This window comes from Dreissena polymorpha, unplaced genomic scaffold, assembly GCF_020536995.1.
Source record: "Dreissena polymorpha isolate Duluth1 unplaced genomic scaffold, UMN_Dpol_1.0 chrUn116, whole genome shotgun sequence".
Taxonomy (NCBI): Eukaryota; Metazoa; Mollusca; class Bivalvia; order Myida; family Dreissenidae; genus Dreissena; species Dreissena polymorpha.
The window spans coordinates 8266-30119 of record NW_026273430.1 but is presented as its reverse complement, the minus strand read 5'-3'; the positions used below and the strand labels follow the sequence as shown (position 1 = coordinate 30119).

At 36.5% G+C, this 21854-nt stretch overlaps 1 protein-coding gene across 1 annotated transcript; it reads left to right on the top strand.

Annotated features, from left to right (window-relative positions):
• Nucleotides 1-25: 25 nt before the first annotated feature.
• On the top strand, nucleotides 26-17265 carry LOC127864102 (enoyl-CoA hydratase, mitochondrial-like). The gene is made up of 8 exons (XM_052403798.1): nucleotides 26-175; nucleotides 1235-1426; nucleotides 4700-4827; nucleotides 6069-6168; nucleotides 10396-10500; nucleotides 11210-11329; nucleotides 14780-14847; nucleotides 17011-17265. The coding sequence occupies exons 1-8, from the start codon at nucleotides 70-72 to the stop codon at nucleotides 17074-17076; spliced, it is 885 nt and encodes a 294-aa protein (XP_052259758.1). The 5' UTR covers nucleotides 26-69; the 3' UTR covers nucleotides 17077-17265.
• Nucleotides 17266-21854: the final 4589 nt, after the last annotated feature.

Sequence of the window (21854 nt, the reverse complement as noted above, 5' to 3'; positions counted from 1 at the left end):
TTTTTGCAAAAAATCTGCAAATACGTTTTGCAACTTAAGCAACACTTTGGCTTCAGTACAAAATACAAAATGGCTTCCAAACTAGGACGGACGATTTTTGGCCAGTTTTTGCATCGATCTGCACAAACTAACGTTATATTGCCTTTTCAATGCATTAAAAGATGCATGGCGACAGGTATTATATCGAAAAAACCCACCGTATTGGCATGACATTCATTTCGCAAACATTAAACCCCCATTGAATGCAAGGTCAATGCGATATGCAACATATTTTCGCGAACTGTCAACTAGGGATAGTTTGATTTTAGGCTATTTTTCAAATTAAATGAAGCATCTACAGGTTGCAGGATCAACGGGGATTTCAGGGGTTTACACACGGGCTGGACAAAATGTAAACACACTGTTAAGAACTTAACAACTTTATTGTTGCAAATATCTAAAGTTATTGAAATACCTTTGCAAAAATCTTTAGTTCTTAAAAGACAGCTTTTCTTGCATTTTGTTTATTCAGGTATAAAAAAACATTGAAAACATCTGAAATCAGTGACACAATTTCATGTTGCGCGAAGCATAACAGTGCAGTACACATCGATTTTTTTAACAAGAAATAAAGTATGTCTGAGGTATTTCATGTTGCCACAATCTGCATAAAAATCTGTATTTTATGCACTAGTTGAAATTCTTTAGAAAAACTGTTTTAAAAAGGTATTTGAAAAAAAGCACCACTTACCTGAATCACACAAAGTCACGTGATCCTGTCAAAAGTATACCATGGAAGATTATAATGGAATTAAACCAATTTATTTCAGACATCTTAATATGTGTTATAAAAATTTGTCATATTCATTTAATTTTATAACACATTCAGTCAAGTTATGGCACCTTGCAAATTGAAATTGCCCCAAAACAGTTTTGGACAAACCTTACCATTGAGCAACAAATATTTAATATTTTATGAATGTTGTGATCTGTTATAACTTACACTTTGATATATACCCAGTGGTAGGGTTACAAACTTACATTACCAATACTTAAACAAAGTTTGTTAAACAATTGTTTGCACAGTTTTAGGGCAATAGCGCAACATGCTCCTGCTTTTAATATCTCTTTACCACTAAAGCACATGCTTATTGTATTTTAGACCCCACACTACACTTATTTTCTTCAGAAAATGTAAACTTGCAAAATGGAACTTATTTTCTTTGTCTATGAGTTACATAATTATATTTTGCAGAAGGTCAATACGTTATCACAGACAAGAAAGGGGAAAAACAAAATGTGGGTTTCATTCAGCTAAATAGACGGAAGGCTCTGAACGCTCTTTGTGATGGCCTAATGAAAGAAGTATCAGATGCTCTGGATGCATTTGAAAAGGACAAAGATGTGGGATGTATTGTCTTAACTGGTGGGGATAAAGCATTTGCTGGTAAGTTTTCTTGAGAAGTATGTAGATTTGTATAATTAAGCTTATATACTACTGTAACATTATTTGTTTTGTGAGATTTTAAAGAAAATCATGTTTTTCTGATATAGGTATGTTTTATTTTACATATTTATAAAAGCTTTCTGCTATATGTATTTGATTAGCTTCATACATGTGTTTATTATAATTGTGAGAGGTCACTGTCCAAGTTCCATAACTCTGACCTGTAATACAAGAACAATTATGCCCCTTTCTTTGCAATTAAAACATTTGTTAAGGTAAACATGCAACACCTCCATATTTATATGGTTTATACAATATTTATTAAATGTACACTTCAGACATGTGTTCAAGGTCATTGTGTGAGGTCATTGACCAATGCAGGAGCTACAAGTTACCAGAATTATGCCCCTTTTTAGAAAATTGATAAATGTGCAACATCTCTATATCAATTTCTTTATGTGTTTGGGGTTATTGGGTTAGCTCAATGACCAAGTTCATTAACTCTGACCTGCAATTAAACAGAATTATGACCTTTTTATCCCTCACAGAAAGGCGAAGGGATATAAAAATGGGAGGCATCTGTGTGTGCTTGTAATGTGCTTCCATCCAAAACACTCTTCTTTGCCAACACCTCGTATGTTTTGCATGCAATTCTATTTAAACTTTTAAAGAATGTTTATCTCCACATGCTTTAGCACATATTTTGAAGGTTTCTCAATTGAGTTATTCAGTTAGGATTGATATATTGGGCTATTTTTTTATGTAAAAGTAGGTAAAATGCTGATCTTGCACGATTACTGTATAAGCTAAAAAATTAAAGAAGAGCTTACACTCAATAATTTCAGTTTGGATATAGGTATTTTTATGCCCCCGATAGGGTGGCATATAGCAGTTGAACTGTCCGTCAGTATGTCAGTCCGTCCGAAAACTTAAATGGTCATAGCTTTTTCAATATTTAACATAGCAACTTGATATTTGGCATGCATGTGCATCTCATGGAGCTGCACATTTTGAGTGGTGAAAGGTGAAGGTCAAGGTCATCCCTCAAGGTCAAATGTCTAATATATGGCATCTGTCCGTCCGTCCGAAAACTTTAACATTGGCCATAACTTTTTTACTATTGAAGATAGCAACTTGATATTTGGCATGCATGTGTATCTCCTGGAGCTGAACATTTCGAGTGGTGAAATGTGAAGGTCAAGGTCATCCTTCAAGGTCAAATGTCAAATATTTCGTCTGTCCGAAAACTTTAACATTGGCCATAACTTTTTAAATATTGAAGATATCAACTTGATATTTGGCATGCATGTGTATCTCCTGGAGCTGAACATTTTGAGTGGTGAAAAGTGAAGGTCAAGGTCATTCTTCAAGGTCAATTGTCAAATATTCTGTCCGTCCAAAAACTTTAACATTGGCCATTACTTTTTAAATATTATAGATAGCAACTTGATATTTGGCATGCATGTGTATTTCATGGAGCTGCATATTTTGAGTGGTGAAAGGTGAACATCAAGGTCATCCTTCAAGGTCAAATGTCAAATATATGGCGTCTGTTTGTCCGTCCAAAAACTTTAAATTGGCCATCACTTTTTAAATATTGAAAATAGCAACTTGATATTTGGCATGCATGTGTATTTCATGGAGCTGCATATTTTGAGTGGTGAAAGGTGAACATCAAGGTCATCCTTCAAGGTCAAATGTCAAATATATGGCGTCTGTTTGTCTGTCCAAAAACTTTAACATTGGCCATCACTTTTTAAATATTGAAGATAGCAACTTGATATTTGCCATGCCTGTGTATCTCACGGAGCTGCACATTTTGAGTGGTGAAAGGTCAAGGTCAAGTTCATCCTTAAAGGTCAAAGGTCAAATTTTGCAATATTGAAGATAGCAACTTGATATTTTGCATGCATGTGTATCTCAAGGAGCTGCACATTTTGAGTGGTGAAAGGTCAAGGTAAAGTTCATCTTTAAAGGTTAAAGGTCAATGTCAAAGGTCAAATTTTGCAATATTGAGGATAGCAACTTGATATTTTGCATGCATGTGTATCTCATGGAGCTGCACATTTTGAGTAGTGAAAGGTCAAGTTCATCCTTCAAGGTCAAAGGTCAAATTTTGCAATATTGAAGAGAGCAACTATATATTTGGCATGCAAGTGTATCTCATGGAGCTGCACATTTTGAGTGGTGAAACGTCAAGGTCAAGTTCATCCTCAAGGTCAAAGGTCAAATTTTGCAATATTGAAGAGAGCAACTTGATATTTGGCATGCATGTGTATCTCATGGAGCTGCACATTTTGAGTGGTGAAAGGTCAAGGTCAAGTTCATCCTCAAGGTCAAAGGTCTTTTTTATATATAAATAAATCAAAACGGTGCGGAAGGGGGCATTGTGTTTCTGACAAACACATCTCTTGTTCTGTAATGTTGTGTGTATGTAGCTTACATGCAGATCTTTGTAGGGATTGCATTTGGGGCCAGTTTGGTAATTGTCCCCTACCGGTTTCACCGGAGGGGACTTATGGTTTGCGCTCAGTCTGTCAGTCCGTCCGTCACACTTTTCTGGATCCTGCAATAACTTTAAAAGTTCTTAATATTTTTTCATGAAACTATGAACATGGATAGATGGCAATATGGACATTTTGTACGTCATTTCATTTTGTTCCTACGTCAAACATTGTGGTTGCTATGGCAACCAACAAAAAATAATCTGAAAATGGTGGAATTTCTGACAATGGTGGAGCCGGTAGGGGACCATATTGCTTGACAATAGCCTTGTTGTAAATAAAATAGAAAATAATTTTCGCTCAATAATTTTAGTCTGGAGGGTCAAATTGTTCTTTAATTTTCTGTGTGGGTAGTTATGCAGACCTTGCAATCAAAGTTAATCAAATTTAGCTTAATTATTGGGTAAAATATTGAACATATAATTTCATGGTATTGTCACAATTCATGTTTCAGTTTATAAATGTTCATCTTTCAGTTTACATATACTATATATCTACTACAGCTATTCAACTTCAAATATGCCTTTGTATTCTTTAAAGTGGGGGACTGAGCATACATCACACAATCAAAGCAGTAAAACGGCTGAGTGTGCTGTTTTTGAAGAGCTCTTATTGTTTGTTTAGGAAAAAACAATGGAAGGGACAGCTGTAAAATGATAATAAAATGTTTAACTTAAGAGATGAAGATAATTGAGAGCTTTCAGCAAATATTTAACTTTGTTTCATATACCATTTGAGCTAATTGCTACTTCTTGTTGATCACTCATAGCTGGAGCGGACATAAAAGAAATGAAGGACCGCGAGTTTGCTGAAGTGTATAGTGGAAGTTTCCTGTCCAACTGGGATAGACTGGCAAGATGCAAGAAGCCTGTAATAGCAGCTGTTAATGGATATGCAGTAAGATTTTCCTTCATTATTTCAAGTAGGCGTATGTTTGTGACTGCTTCTGTTACTTAAGCTTTAGATTATAAACCTGACAATTGCAATTAATTCCTATTATATATATTTGTAAAAGATAATAATAATTACAATGCCAATTATTTATGAATTGTGAACAATTTGATGGCATTTTACTTTATATGATAGGGAAGAGAACACAAAATATATGTCATCCTCAAAGAAAAGAATAAATATTATTCACATTCTCCGACCTTCCCCTCCCCCCATGACTTTATCACTAATTTTTTGTCCCTTCTCTGCTATACTCAACATTTTAGATATGTTCGCATCCCAAAACCCTACTGGTTCAAGAAAATGTTCTGTCAGACAAACACACCGGCAAATTTTGGTCAGGGCATCTGACATGTTTGTCAAGACATATAGATAAATTATATATATGGTATTCATACAATAAAAGTATGTAAAATGTGGTTTATGTAAATTGATGTTAAGAGCAATGAAAAAGGTGAGGAAATTATACAATTGCATTATTGTTTACATATATAGCATTAAACATTAGCAAACATGCAAAAAATGACAAATTTTAATCAGCCATGCAGGTTTGACAGTTTGTCAGAACCAATGTCAAACGCTTTTTTCAGCATTCAGGAAATCTGTTATAATGAAATTGGTTTTCATGAGAAAGATAGATGTTCACAAGATACTGGAAAGATGTAGGAAATGAACACCAGTGTGTGAAGCTGGATAGTTGGCAGTGGTTGTTACGCTTACCTCAGGACCCTGGTTCAATCCCAGCTCCTGACACATATGAATTTGAATGGTCAAAATACCAGACATGTGGGGTTTCCTCTGGAAACTCTAGTCTCCCTCCCCCCACACACAAACAGCAGAAGACCAGATTAAAATTAAAATTTCTCGGTACAAAAAAAGAAGCTGGAAATGTGAGTTTTCCTCTGAGAACTCTGGTCCCAACACAAACAGCAGAAGATTAGATTTGAATTTAAATTACAAAAATGTACTCAGTTAAAAAAAAGAACGCTGGAAATTGCAGCTATAATTCAAAATTTGTCCTGGCTTTTGGAAGTCTAGTCAGTTATTTGAGCAAGAGTGCTTGAACACACTCTGGGTCCACATATAATGCAGCCTAAGTCTGAAAAGATTGCTTTGAAAACTACCACATGCTTGTGATGCTTCGTGAAACACTCCACTGTCACAATAAATTGTGTGATTATTTTCAGCTAGGCGGTGGTTGTGAGATAGCCATGATGTGTGATATCATTTATGCTGGAGAGAACGCACAGTTTGGGCAACCAGAGATTACACTTGGGACCATACCTGGTAAAAAAAAGACAAGCATTTGGGTCATGCTCTGTGAAAATGGGGTTTAATGCATGTGCGTAAAGTGTGGTCCCAGATTAGAATGTGCAATTTGCACAAGCTAATCAGGGATGACACTTTCAGCTTTTTGATATTTTTGTTTAAAGAAAGTCACTTCTTAGCAACAATCCAGTTTAGGCGGAAAGTTTCGTCCCTGATGAGCCTGTGCGGATTGCCTGTGCGGATTGCACAGGCTTAACAGGGATGACACTTTACGCATATGCATTAAACCCCCTTTTCACAGAGAATGCACAGTTTGGGCAACCATTGATTACACTTTGGACCATTCCTTGTAAAAAACATGACAATAATGTTTTGCTTTCCATTATTTTACTTTTATAGTGACTTAATGTATTCACTTCATTATTGGTGATGAATTTCGTGATCAACTCAGCTGGACTTTTTATATTCTTTGGTAATTGTTTACTTAAAATATTAAAGTATGTGAACATTGCATTGTATTTACATCATCATACATGTAGATGATGGATTATAACAAAAACACAGTGTTTACTCTCTTTATTCCTCAATATATCAGTATGAAGAAAAAGACTGATATTTGCTTAAATTATTTTAGCAGTTATTTGTTGCAAGTGCCTGCAAATGATTATTATAGAATAATAATATGTATTATCATCTTCATTTTAGTTTGTCCAGTCTATTAACAGTATGTCATATTGACGTATTTGTTCTTTAGTAGGTGTTTGTTCTATGATTTAAATTGATGAATATGAGCCTCACTATCTGAATACAGTGTTAATGTATGTGCATAAAGTGTTGTCAAAGATTCACCTCTGCAGTCCGCACAGGCTAATCAGGAAAAACAATGTCAGCCTTTATTTGGTTGTTTTCGTTCAGATAAAGTCCCTTCTTATTGAATAACCAGTTTAGGTGGATAGTGACGTTACTGATAAGCTGTTGCATGCTGCACAGGCTAATCTGGGATGACACTTTTTTGCTCATGCATTAAACCCCATTTTCCCAGAGTGCAGCTCAATTTCTTTTCTTAAAATCCCCCAAGTCATTATACAATCCTCTTGTCTTATTGAGTGTTCCACCTGTATCTATTGTGTCTAATTGAGTGTACCACCTGTATCTATTGTACCTAATTGAGTGTATCACCTGTATCTATTGTGTCTTATGGAGTGTTCCACCTGAATCTATGACATCTTATTGAGTGTTCCACCTGTATCTATTGTGTCTTATTGAGGGTTCCACCTGTACCTAGTGTGTCTTATTGAGTGTTCTACCTGTACCCAGGGGTTTCACTGGCCCAAAAAAAGTTGTTGCCATTTTATCGCGGTGTGAAAACCGCTATTGCGGTGAGAAACCGCCAGTTATTCCGACTTAATTAATATGGACAATCATTTAAGGAACCTTACTACATAAATGAATAATGGCATTGACTATATTTTTATTACTTTTAGAAGTATGTTAATACATAAATAACATTAAGTACCTTTATAAGTCTTAATAAGCTTTATTTTATATAAATAACATTTTTCCACTTGATAAACCAGATAACATTATGATGTTAACAATAATTTAACAATATGCTGCATAAATGTTTTAGAATTATTTATTAAAACCTAGAATCACACAAATGTACATCATCTGAAAGGAAAAATAATTCAAACATCAGAAAATAAAGCATCTCAATTCAAATTGTTTAACAGTTATATTTGATCATTTGGACATGATATACATCAAATTCTCTTTATTATCAAATTTAACAAATTCTAAAAAAACACCTATTGTTATAAGGTTTTCTGTTAGCTGTGGTGGTTGATTTCCAGGTTCAATTAAATGAATATTTTTCACATCTATTTATTGACAGAAAGGCCCAGACCCAACCAGGATAATTGCCACCATCCATTCTTGTTGTCTGAAATAACACAAAACATATTTTTACAAACTATCAACAACAAATCGACATGTTAACATATCCGAAGTATAGTACATCGAGTGAAAGACCTACTTTTGATTTCAGAAATAGTTGGTATCTTAATTAAATTATATCGTTCCCAGAACATTATAATAATGAAACTGTTAGACATAAATGCTGACAAATGCCTGGTGAAACAAGTTTACATGTGTTTTTGTCATGGTTGTTGTTGTCATGGTATTGATTAAAGAAATAGCGTCCCTAATATCGTTATAATTATTGATCTTCCTGACAGTTTATCCCAGGATTACATAATTGATTGTTCAATGTCATAAAGGAGCCGTTAATCCAATAATAACCCCAATAAACTTGCCAATAGCAGTAAAAACACTGTCTGTAACACTTACACGCTTCAGTGATTTCAATTTCCTTCCAGGTAAGTTCGCTTACAACGTCGTTAATCAATATTTACAACTGACATGCTGGCCGCGTATGCTCGGTCGCGTGCTTCCGACTCGCAGTACATTTTCAGATATGATTGTACCGATTTTTTGAAATTCGCCACTTTAAAAAAAATAGAGCCACTTTTAAAAATTTAGCGCCAATGGCCATCGACAGCGAAACCCCTGTGTACCTACTGTGTCTTATTGAGTGTTCCACCTGTATCTATTGGGTCTTATTGATTGTAACACCTGTATCTATTGTGTCTAATTGAGTGTTCCACCTGTACCTATTGTGTTGTATTGAGTGTTCCACCTGTATCTATTGGGTCTTATTGAGTGTACCGCCTGTATCTATTGTGTCTAATTAAGTGTTTCACCTGTACCTATTGTGTCGTATTGATTGTTCCACCTGTAACTATTGGGTCTTATTGAGTGTTCCACCTGTATCTATTGTGTCGTATTGAGTGTTCCACCTGTATCTATTGGGTCTTATTGAGTGTACCACCTGTATCTATTGTGTCTTATTGAGTGTTCCACCTGAATCTATGACATCTTATTGAGTGTACAATCTGTATCTATTGTGTCCAATTGAGTGTACCACCTGTGTCTTTAGTGTCTTATTTAGTGAACCACCTGTATCTATTGTTGTGTATTGAGGTTATCGTCTGTATCTATGGTATATTATTGAGTGTACCACCTGTATCTATTGTATTTAATTGAGTGTTGTATCTCTGTTTTTCTAATTGAGTATAATTCCTGTATCTATTGTGTGGTTTTGAGTGTACCACTTGTATCTATTGTGTCTCATTGACTTTACCACCTGTATCTATTGTGTCTTATTGAGTGTACCACCTGTATCTGTTGTATTTTATTGAGTGACCCACCTGTATCTATTATTATGTATTGAGTGTACCGTCTGTAGTTATTGTGTAGTTTTTAGTGTACCACCTGTATCTATTGTGTCTTATTGAGTGTACCTCCTGTATTTATTGTATTTAATTGAGTGTACCACCTGTATCGTTTGTGTCTTATTGAGTATAATTCCTTTATCTTATGTGTATTTTTGAGTGTTCCACCTGTATCTATTGTGTCTTATTGAGTGTAACACCTGTATCTATTGTGTCTTATTGAGTGTACTACCTGTATCTATTGTGTTTTATTGAGTGTACCACCTGTTTCTATTGTGTCTTATTGAGTGTACCACCTGTATCTATGTTGTCTTACTGAGTGAAACACCTGTATCTATGGTGTCTTACTGAGTGTACCACCTGTATCTATGGTGTCTTATTGAATGTACCACCTGTATCTATTGTGTCTTATTGAGTGAACCACCTGTATCTATGGTGTCTTATTGAGTGTACTACCTTTATCTATGGTGTCTTACTGAGTTTACCACTTGTATCTATTGTGTCTAATGGAGTGTACCACCTGTATCTGTTGTGTCTTATTGTGTGTACCACCTGTATATTTTGTGTCTTATAGAGTGTACCACCTGTATCTATGGTGTCTTATTGAGTGTACCACCTGTATATGTTGTGTCTTATTGAGTGCCCACCTGTATCTGTTGTGTCTTATTGAGTGTACCACCTGTATATGTTGTGTCTTATTGTGTTTACCACCTTTTTCTATTGTGTCTAATTGAGTGTACCACCTGTATCTATTGTGTCTTATTGAGTGTACCACCTGTATCTATTGTGTCTAATTGAGTTTACCACCTGTATCTATTGTGTCTAATTGAGTGTACCACCTGTATCTATTGTGTCTTATTGAGTGCACCACCTCTATATGTTGTGTCTTATTGAGTGTACCACCTGTGTATATTGTGTCTTATTGAGTTTACCACCTCTTTCTATTGTGCAGGGGCTGGAGGCACTCAGAGACTGTGCAAAGCCATCGGCAAGTCAAAAGCAATGGAGCTGATTCTCACAGCTGACAGAATGACTGCTCAGGAGGCAGAAAAGTCTGGTATACATTTGAGCCGAATATGTTAAACCGTGTCGGCACAGACTAATCAGGGACAACACTTTACACCTAGATTTTTTGTTTAGAAGAAACTTAATCAAAGGGGAAACTTCATTAAAAGCTGATAGTGTTGTCACTGATATAGGCTGTGCAGACTGCACAGGCTAATCTGTGCTGATATTTTATGCTTATGGTTTAAGCCCTGTTTTCCAAGAGCCCGGCTTAAAACGGAATCGTCATTAATGCTATTCTTAGACTTGAATGTGTCTTGATGGTTGATGGTTGCTTTTAAAAATGTTTTGACATTTTAATTGTCCAGTGATATCAGTACTTCTGATAAGCATAGAGACCGCAAGCCCTGCCCTGGTAAATTTTCAAAAGGATTTGCTCAGATTCTAAGGTTCATTTTGGCAGTCGTGAAACCTTTTGTTCCTCTGAATCAATTGCATGAGGATCGGTTCTTGTTTTAGAACAATGTACCTTTTGTGATCATAATTATTCCGGTCAGGGATGTTCATTTCTGATTCTAAATGCAAATTTAAAATGAAAAGCATACATGTATCATGATTTGATGCCTTTATTCTTAAATAAATAGAATAACCCTCGTAAATACATTTCCTTTTTGCTTTATTCTTATTCTCAAATTATTACAGTTTTCAATCATTTATACAACTTGGAGAGTTCTTGTATATTTTTTATCTGGAATGTACAGGTTTGGTGAGCAAGGTTTTCCCTATTGACCAGACAGTGAATGAAGCCATCAAGACAGCAGAGAAGATAGCAGGCTTCTCCAAAATAACCTCAGCTATGTGCAAGGAGGCGGTCAATGCAGGTAATGGATCAAACTAATGTCATAAATAAATAGTTTTGTTTGATTTTAGGTGTAATTATGCCCCCGGATGGTTGGCCTATACCAGTCAGGACTGTCTGTCTCTTTGTCAGTCTGTCCGGCATTATGTTTTCTGTACGTTTTTACGCAACTATTTCAGATATTGAGCTGTTTTTGTCCCCTACCGGTTTCACTGGAGGGGACTTATGGTTTGCACTCCGTCTGTCAGTCTGTTTGTCTGTCAGTCTGTCTGTCAGTCCGTCACACTTTTCTGGATCCTGTGATAACTTTAAGTTCTTCATTTTTTTTCATGAAACTTGAAACATGGATAGATGGCAATATGGACATTATGCACGTCTTTTCATTTTGTTCATACATCAAAATTCTGGTTGCTATGGCAACAAATAGACTAGAAATACTGCTGAAAATGGTGGTTTTCATGATCCTGCGATAACTTTAAAATTTCTTAATATTTTTTCATGAAACCTGCAACATGGATGGATGGCAATATGGAAATTATGCACGTCATTTCATTTTGTTCCTATGTCAAAAATTGTGGTTGCCATAGCAACCCAAAAAATAATAATCTGAAAATGGTGGAATTTCTGACAATGGTGGAGCCGGTATGGGACCATATTGCTTGACAATAGCCTTGTTTGTTATAATATGAGTCTACCTACCTCACCAACAGATGAAGCGTGAGTTTTGTTCTGGTCCATTGATTTTTTGTGAACTAATGGGCCTTGGGCTTAACAATTTTCTCTTAAATACATTCATTGCGTCTTCAAAGCACAGTAGTGGGCATTGTGTTTCACAAACACTGGTCTTGTTCTTATTTGCCATTGCTTATGTTTTTAAAGGCGGCATTAACACATGTACTTTTGTTAATGCTTTGCTTGTCTGTCTGTCTGTCTATCTGTCTCGCTTGTTTTATCAATTATAACTTCATTATTCAGTATTTAACGAAAAACATAAAACTACATTACAATATAGGTTTGCTCAAATTGAGTGCAAGAGCAGAGGAAGAGACTCATAAGTCTTTTCAATTTCTTGGAGTTAATTCCTTTTGGTTAATCTTATATTTTGATGAGACTTATGTATAACTCTGGTTTAATTGAAGAGATTGAAATGAAACTTCATATAATAAAAGGAGACAAAGCTTAGTGCAAGGATGATCATATATCTCTTGGGCATCATCAGATGTTTTATTAGACATAAAAGAAACTTGACGATGTGTTTGTCCAAATGTATTCTATTTAATAGCCCCGTCACACCGGACTGGCGTCCTTACAGCGACCTAAGACAGTGTTTCTGGAAATTTCTGATTGTTGTAGTAAGGACGCCAATGACTTTTTCGGTAAAAATGCTGTTTTTCGTCTTCCCGTCACACCAGCGTCCTGGTTTATGTCGTTCTGCGCGTCCTCACGGTGTCCTTAATACGTCCCAGGCGACCTTACCACGTTCGTTCTGCGTCCTTACCGCGACCAAAGCCGACCATACGTCGTCTGAGCGGTGTCCTTGGCGTTCTTAGTGCGTTCTTATTGCGAACATAGTCGTTCTGAGGACGCAATAGACGTACAAAGGACGTACTAATGTCGCAATAAGGTTGCCGTACGGTGGCCTTGCAGTCAATGATCATTTTCTGTGGGTTTGAGCGGCGACCACACGACGTCCATGGCGACCTTACAGCGACCCTACCACGACCCTACCAAGTCTCTACTACAACTACTGCGTCTTTACAGCGTCCCTACAATGTCCTTAACAGAACGCCGTAAAACGCCGGACTTCGGCGACTACTTTGAACATGTTCAAAGTGGTCGCCGTGGGCTCGCATCCTTAGCAATTCTCGGTGTCCTCACTGCGTCCTCTTGCGTCATTACTGCGTCCATCCGGCGTCTATGGCGTCCTCACTGCGATCTGGGTCGCCGTTAGGATGCTAGTCCGGTGTGACGGGTGTATTATATGGAAAAGAGTTCCATGGGTCAAATGTTTGTTTCCCAATGATTGTTTCTGTCCTCCATGATGTTAATCTGCCTTTCTGTCTGTCAAACTTTGTTTCGTAGTGAGATCTCATACATTATCTGCGTTGGATAAAACTTTATATGCACTTGGACTTTGGCATAGTTCATTCATGCTCAAGGATTTTTCAGGGAGTTATTGACTTTTGATTGTAAATTGATTATCATTTCATTCCACTCCATTTATTATTGTTGTCTTTTTAATAGTTATTAATTTCTGTAATTTATCATAGACACCAATTATCTACATTTGATGAAACTCTGCACATAGCATCCTTATTGGTTGTTCTGCTCAAATAATGACTTAGGGTATTTATGCCTTTTGGTAAATAACTTATTTTCTTAGGAATGATATATTTTTGTGTCAAATCACAGACCCTTATAATCGAAATTTGTTTGAATTTTTTTCCAGTATTATTACAGCATTCACATATTGTCAAGTGTTCCGCTTGAGTGATTTATTAGGAGTTATTGCCCTATGACAAAAAAATGTTTCCACACACAGTTCTCATGATCCCAATTTGATGAAACTTCCTATTCAGATATCCTTAATGATGGGCATGCACACACTATCAAGTTGGTCTGCATCAATCTTCTTTAGGAAGTCACTGCTCTTTCATTAACCCTTTGCATGCTGGGAAATTTGTGGTCTGCTAAATTGTCGTCTGCTGAAGTTCTAAAATTAGCATTTTCTTGGTTTTTTTCAAAGAATACTATCAGAATAGCAAACAGTTTGGATCCTGATGAGACGCCACGTTTTGTGGCGTCTCATCTGGATCCAAACTGTTTGCAAAGGCCTTTAAAATTCGGTTCCCGCACTGAAAGGGTTAAAAATAAAACGTTTTACAATGAATTTTTACATGTCTGTGCCCAATCTTAGGTACTTTATACCTTAATTTGATGACAAATTATATAGGGTATTTTAAGGGGGTTGACATAAATATATTGTCAGGTTATTTTGCATGAGTTATTTTTTAGGGATTTAGTGATATTTGAACATGTTTATACGTGAGATCACAGACACTTGGGATCCAAATTTGAAAACTAGTATGCAGCGTAGGTTGGGCATAAACATATTGTAGCATCTTTCCGCTCAATGTCAGGGGAATGTTATTGTTGATCTTTAAAAGAGTTATTGGCTCGATTTCTTGTTGCCAATTAACCCTTTCCCACTCAGAAGCAAAGTGAAAATGGCTATAGGCAAACAGCATTAAACCAGAACAGACTGTGAGTATCTTTCTAAGGGACTAAAAGTGTGTGAAAATATGTATCAAAGTGGTAAGAGTTAACCCATACATTGACTAAGTTGATCATTAGAGTCCAGGGAGCATCCTAACAATTTCACTGATATTCCTGTTTAGTTGTGTGACATTGTTGATATCCTCTAATATCTCTAATTCAGTCCATTCAGTCCATTCATGTTCTTTTGTTCCAGCATATGAACTCTCACTGCAAGAAGGGTTACACTTTGAGAAGCGAATCTTCCACGCTACCTTTGCAACAGTAAGTACTGCTCATTTGGAAATGGTATAAACTAGGAACCTACATCTGAATAATTACACATGTAGTAGCATGCTTTCATGTATTATGGCTAACTGTTCAGCAGTTGTCATTTGTTGACTTACTGCTCTGATAATGATGTGCAGTTGGAAAGGGAGGCAAGATTAAACAAATTTTAATTTGAACTCCTAATGCTTCAAGTTCGACAATGGACACAGATTGGAAAATAATCATATATCCTTATGTTTTTTATTTTTATGTCCCCCAGTCTATACTGGGGGACATATTGTTTTTGCCCTGTTTGTTTGTTGGTTTGTTTGTTTGCCTCAAACTTTAACATTGGTCATAACTTTTGCAATATTGAAGATAGCAACTTGATATTTGGCATGCATGTGTATCTCATGGAGCTGCACATTTTGAGTGGTGAAAGGTCAAGGTCATCCTTCAAGGTCAACGGTCAAATATATGGGAGGGACATAGTGTTTCACAAACACATCTTGTGTGTATATTGATTTGGTTTAAGAATGTTTACAGTACACAGGCAAGGCAGTATGTGGCAGATTACCTTTAAATAGAGAATTTTAGCAGTAATTTCCTCTAAATTGGGAAAGTTGTATTGCTTGATTTGTAACTTTTGAATAAGTACTGGTGAACTTACATTTAAACATAAAATGCTAAACATAAAGATATAATTTAAAAGGATATTACAACTTCAAACTCTTTATTTGATACTTTACAGCTCCAATCACGTAGAGGTCAAACCATACTTTCGAAATTTTGGGACTGGATTTTGGAAAAATCGATACATTTTTCACTATGGATAATAACTCTCTGGGCAAAAAGTAAATCTTCAAATGTAACATAAAATTGACAATACTCTGTAACGTTTGATCATAATGGAAGAAGAGCATATAGTGTTACCCTGTCTGTGTTTCAATTTTTGTTTCTTTGTTAGTTTCTTAGTGTGGGACATTGGCTCCTTATGTTGATGTACATTATGTTATTTCAAACAAAATTGGCATAAAGGTCATTAATTCAAACAATATTTCGCATTCCACAGCTATGACGCTAGCTTGAAAGTATATGTCTTAGTGAACAATCAAAGTCTATTATTTTCCTTATATCGCCAATAACTTGTTGTGCAAAATAGGATTTAAAATTAAATTGGCACAAATAATAATATTACCGGTATGTTTCCATGTTTCGCATGAAACTACCATGTCTGTTTCTTTAAGGTCAAGGTAACAGTGGACGCTTGAAGTTTGTACATAGTCCTTATATGGTAGTATTGATAGCTGTTCATGTGACTGTCAGTTCTGTGTCCATACGGTGAATGAGCAAAAAGTATCATCATTTTAAGATCACTTGTTGTATGCAACACTATGAAGCCAGCTTAAAGGTCAATGTCACATACTAGTATGTAAAAAGGCTGTATGTGTAGCGACAGTGACATATGTTTGGTACATACATGGTGTATTAACTGTTCTCATGTGTTTCCCACCAACACTCCTTTCTACATCCAGTGGATTGTAGCTTGGGATTTATTTTAGCAGTGCTCTGTGAATAGGGGGTTTAATGCATGTGCGTAAAGTGTCGTCCCAGATTAGCCTGTGCAGTCCGCACAGGCTAATCAGGGACAACCCTTCGGCTTTTATGATATTTTTCGTCTCAAGAAAGTCTCTTAGTAGCAAAAATCCAGTTAAGGCGGAAAGTGTCGTCCCTGATTAGCCTGTGCGGATTGCACAGTCTAATCTGGGATGACACTTTATGCACATGCATTAAACCCCCTTTTTACAGAGCACAGCTCATTCTACTCTAATTCTATTACCGGTAATTAATTTGTATGTGAAATAGTAAATGCTTCATTGGTGCATGTATGTTTTATGTGTATTTTATTCAAATAATCATACTTATTATTTTGGTATGAAATCTTATTTCAACAAAAAACTAACTATTGTGCATTTAATTTGTAGCTTTACAACTTTTATTGCATCTATACCAGAAATGCAAATCACTTTTTTTTGCCATTGTCAATTTTTGTACAAAATTTGGCGCATTCGATTTGATTCCATTGTACAGACACAGGGCATTACGCTTGATATTTTATTGATATGTATCAAGAACATTGCTATTGTTTTTTTTAAAGATCTGTTCCTTTCTTTTCAGGCTGACAGAAAGGAAGGCATGACAGCTTTCTCTGAAAAAAGGAAGCCGACATTCACAGACAATTGAACTTATTGTGCTCAGATGGTAAAGCTTAAAAGGAGGAATTTTATTGCGAAATGTTGTGCTATATATTGACTGCTTCAAATGCTACACTTTTTAAGAAGTTACTTTATAGATGATTTATCTAACATTTGTTTGCAGAATACATACAATGTATGAAATAATAAACATACATGATTACAAGTCATCTTAAAATAGCTGTGTTACTTGCTAGCTATGATCAATATCCAATATCAAGTCTTTTAGCTTAAAGGGACTTGCTTACATTTTAGAATCAAAGCGGTGAAGGCACTTTAGTTGTTCGCTCTTTGAAGATATTTAATATTACTTCCAGCCACAGAACCTTAAGTTTGACTTTAAAATAGGCCAATTGACCGGCCATGAAAATTGCAAACACCCATGTAATTTACCTTTAATTGTCTACAGTGGTGAGATTTTGGAAAAACATAAAGGAGGAAATTGCCATTGATTAACAATCTCTCATAATTTTATACAGGATGCACACAAACTCCATTTATGATTACAAAGATGAAGAAAACAAATCAACGTACTGTATATCAAAGTTGGCGCTAAAGATAAGTCAGTGAGTCTAACAAAGAATGAACCACAACATAATTTTAATAATTAATGTACAATAATAAATGTATTGGTATCAACGAGCATTGTATAAATCTCTCAAGCAAACCACATTAAAAAATATTGAATATTTTTTGCCTGAAATTAAATTCATAATTTAATGCATTTCCATTTCATTGTTTATTCATTTTCATGTACTGACATTAACGTGTAACTCCACTCTCCCACCTGTCACAAATATTTTAATGAATATACCATCTACTGCAATGTTTAAGTCGTAAATTAACTTTTTTTGTTCTATAGTTTAAATGGGTCAATACTTTCTCATCCTGTGCATTTATTCCGATTTACATTTTTCATCATAAAATACTACATGTACTGAATTGCACGTCTATATTTAGTTATAGCACTTGGTCTGTTGCAACACGCACGCTTTTCATGCGTTGAACTTGACAGACGATAGTAACAATGTTGCACTGTTATAAAACAGGATTTTTTAGATGCGCACAAAGGGACATTAATCAGCAAATATTTACACATAGCAATTGAAAATCAAAATATACATGTACTGAAATTAAATTTCTACCACATAGATTCTTTACAGGTTGTTGTTTTAACAACTTACTCACCATAAGGATTCAATTGCTCACCATTTGCTTTAAACTGTTCATACGTAACTACAGTTATACGGTGTTAGGATGATGCTCGACATTGTCTTTAATGTACTGTATTAATTACTGTTTTATATGACGTAAATGGTAAAACTAATTATTTGTTTAACAATCTGCTGTGAACGCTAACTTAATCGACCGACTTCAATAAAAAATATTAGTCGCCAGCTAACCCCTCCCTCATAAGCATTCTCGGAACCGATTGGACAGCGATAATAACAGTTTGGCGACCAGAAAGTAACCTGAAAACATCACTACAACTAACGCCACTACCATCAGCGCCACAATCATAAACAAATCGCCACCATCACAATAACCACCACCGTCACAAAACAACCCCATCATGACCACCGCCACCATCATCATCACCACCACCATCACAAGCACCATCACAGCCAATACCTCAACCAATACAACCACCGCTATCACACCACCAATATCACCACAAACATCACCAAAACCAACATCACCCCCAACACCACTATCACAATCATCCTCACTATCACCACCACCACTATCTTCACAACACCACCACCACCACGACTTCCATCACCACCACCAAAACATAACCAACATAATCACCGCCAACATTTCCAACACCACCATCAACATTGCTATCACAAGCACCACCAACAACACCACAACTGTCACCACCAACACCACTTCCATCATCACTATTACAATCACCATCACCGACACCACCACTTCCATCACCATAACTACCACCATCACCTTCAACACCATCATCATTATCACAACAATCTACATCACCACCAACAACACCACAACCACCAACACAACCATCACCACCTCAAACACCACCATCACAACCACCTACACTTTTATCACCACCACCACAATCACCGCCAACACCACCATCACCGCCAACTCTACAATCACCACCATTTCCATCACCACCTCTACAACAATCATCAAAACCAGTATCACCACCACCACTACCATCAAAACAATCACGAAACATGCCCACCATCATCACAATCATCGCAATAACCATTACCAACATCACTATAACTACCACCATCAGCTTCACAATCATCAGCACTGTCACCAAATCCTCAATATCACCACCATCACCTCCACCATCATAATCACCGACACTGTCACTTACCCACCACCGTCACCACTAATACCACCACCATTACCTCCACCATTATCACCACCCCCACAACCACTATCGCCACCACCGCCACCATCAAAATGACCACAATTATCCCCACCACCTTTTCCACCATCTATGTCTCCAATACCATCACCACAACCAAAGCAACCACCATCACTACAACAAACGCCATCACTATCATTACAACCACCATCACCACTACCATCACCGCCATCATCACTACTACAATGATCAACACTATAACTAACACCACCACCGTCAGCATCACAAGCATAACAAACGTCACCAAATCATCACCACCGTCACCAATTAACTGACATCACGACCACCAATATCACCACCATGATCGCCACCACCATCATCATAATCACCATCATCACCACCATTACAAGGACCATCTCCACCAATGCCACCATAACCATCATCACCAACATAAACAAACTCACCATCAACACCACTATCACCATCACTTTCATCACCATCCCCACCACCAACTCCACCAATCACAGCCATTTCCATCACCGTCAACACCACCTTCACAATTACCACCATAACAACCATCATTTACATCACAGTCATCGTTGTCATCGCCCACACCACAGCCATTCCAATCAAAATCACGATCACCCCAAAAACTTCCATCACCATCACAGTCACCACCATCACCACCTATATCTCCATCAACAGTACCATCACCACCACCACCAGAGCCACCCCAACAATCAGCAACAACATGACAAATAACCTCCACCATCATCACTAATACCATTTCCAGCACCACTACCACCATTACAAGCAACAACACCACCATTACCACCATCACGATCACCCTCACCACTACCATCCCCCTTCACAACCATTACCATCATTATCGCGACCACAACCACTTTAACCATCACCAAGACCAGGATCATCACCACCATCACCATCTTCCCCATCATAACCACCATCACCATTACCACCGCCATCACCTTCACCACCAACATCACTTTTTCCATCACTATCACCACCGTCATCACAAACACCATCATAACCATCACAACTATTACACCACAACCATCATCACCACAATCGCCATAACCACCACCGTAACCACTATCGCCTCCAACATAACAACCATCACCACCACCGTCACCATTTATTACCACAACCATCACAAACACCATCAACACCATAATCACATTCACCACCATCATCACCAACACAATCATCACAGCACCATCACCATTTTCACAACCACCATCATCATTATCTTGCAAATCATCATTATTTTCCTTGTTAATCTAACAAAATGTATTTTCTTATAAATAGTAATTATACATGGACATATTAGGCATGTGTGTTTGTATTAAACGGGGTTTCTTACACATAAATATAAAACATATTATTCAGTCGCTCCAATTTCTTCAATATGCAACGATGTTCAGCCTCCACGGAACGGCTAAATTGAGAAATCTTCATGGCATCCGTAAACGTTGCGCCATACTTCTCCAGCAGTACAACCGGATCGTGTCAGGGTCCCATCTGACATGAACTGGAAAATGACCTAAAATAAATTAAACGCTACTTTATTGAAAATCAACAAATAGCGTTTTTTTCTCCTTCTCCATATTTAACCCCCGCCGAATACACACAATGAAAACCAGATCAATGTATTTACGCCGCATATAAATGCAGAAATTAGAAACGTATGCATTTTAATCGCAAAACCATTAATATATCTTCTCACTCTCTACTTAATACATGAACAATACCAACACTATATTTCTCACTCCCAAAAGGTGTCAAAGTGAACGAAGTTTAACTATTATGCAAGTACATGTGTTTTCTCATTAATATAAAACGATATATATGATTCATTCAATTACTTAAGATAACTGCCAACTAAAAGATCAATTGAAAACATGATACTGCATTTGCTGTCAATGTGCCCATTAAAGCAAAAGGGCCTGTATTTTATTACGCATTTGAAGACTTGTTTAGATTTTTTTTTGTCAATACAATACTAGGATTAACGTATTACTTTCAACACATTTTTTTTCATAATGATGGGCATTTGTAAATGACATAAATACATATCACAGCTTTATATCGAATCTAATCACCTGAAAAAGGCTAGAATTTAAAGTTCTCCCAACATTATGTTTGGTCTTTACGTGTTTACATTATTTGCATGTTTCTGGCGATGACAAAATTACGTCAAGTGTACAGCTTAACAAAACCATGCATGAGTAACCAATAAAAGAGGAAAACAGGTAAATAAAATAAACACGTATTAGCATATTTAGAAAAATTAGGATACGTCCATTTGTAAAAAAAAAAGGTCAGAGTTTACGTTAAATTGTTGCAATGAAAAAAAAGATAAGGTGATGCAAGACCGTACTTACTGCCTTTGC

Coding starts and splice junctions, on each gene's coding strand:
- LOC127864102 (XM_052403798.1), top strand. CDS start 70: ATGGCTTCCAAACTAGGACGGACGATTTTTGGCCAGTTTTTGCATCGA. Junction 11,330..14,779: donor CAAGGAGGCGGTCAATGCAG/GTAATGGATCAA, acceptor CTTTTGTTCCAG/CATATGAACTCTCACTGCAA. Junction 14,848..17,010: donor TCCACGCTACCTTTGCAACA/GTAAGTACTGCT, acceptor CTTTCTTTTCAG/GCTGACAGAAAGGAAGGCAT.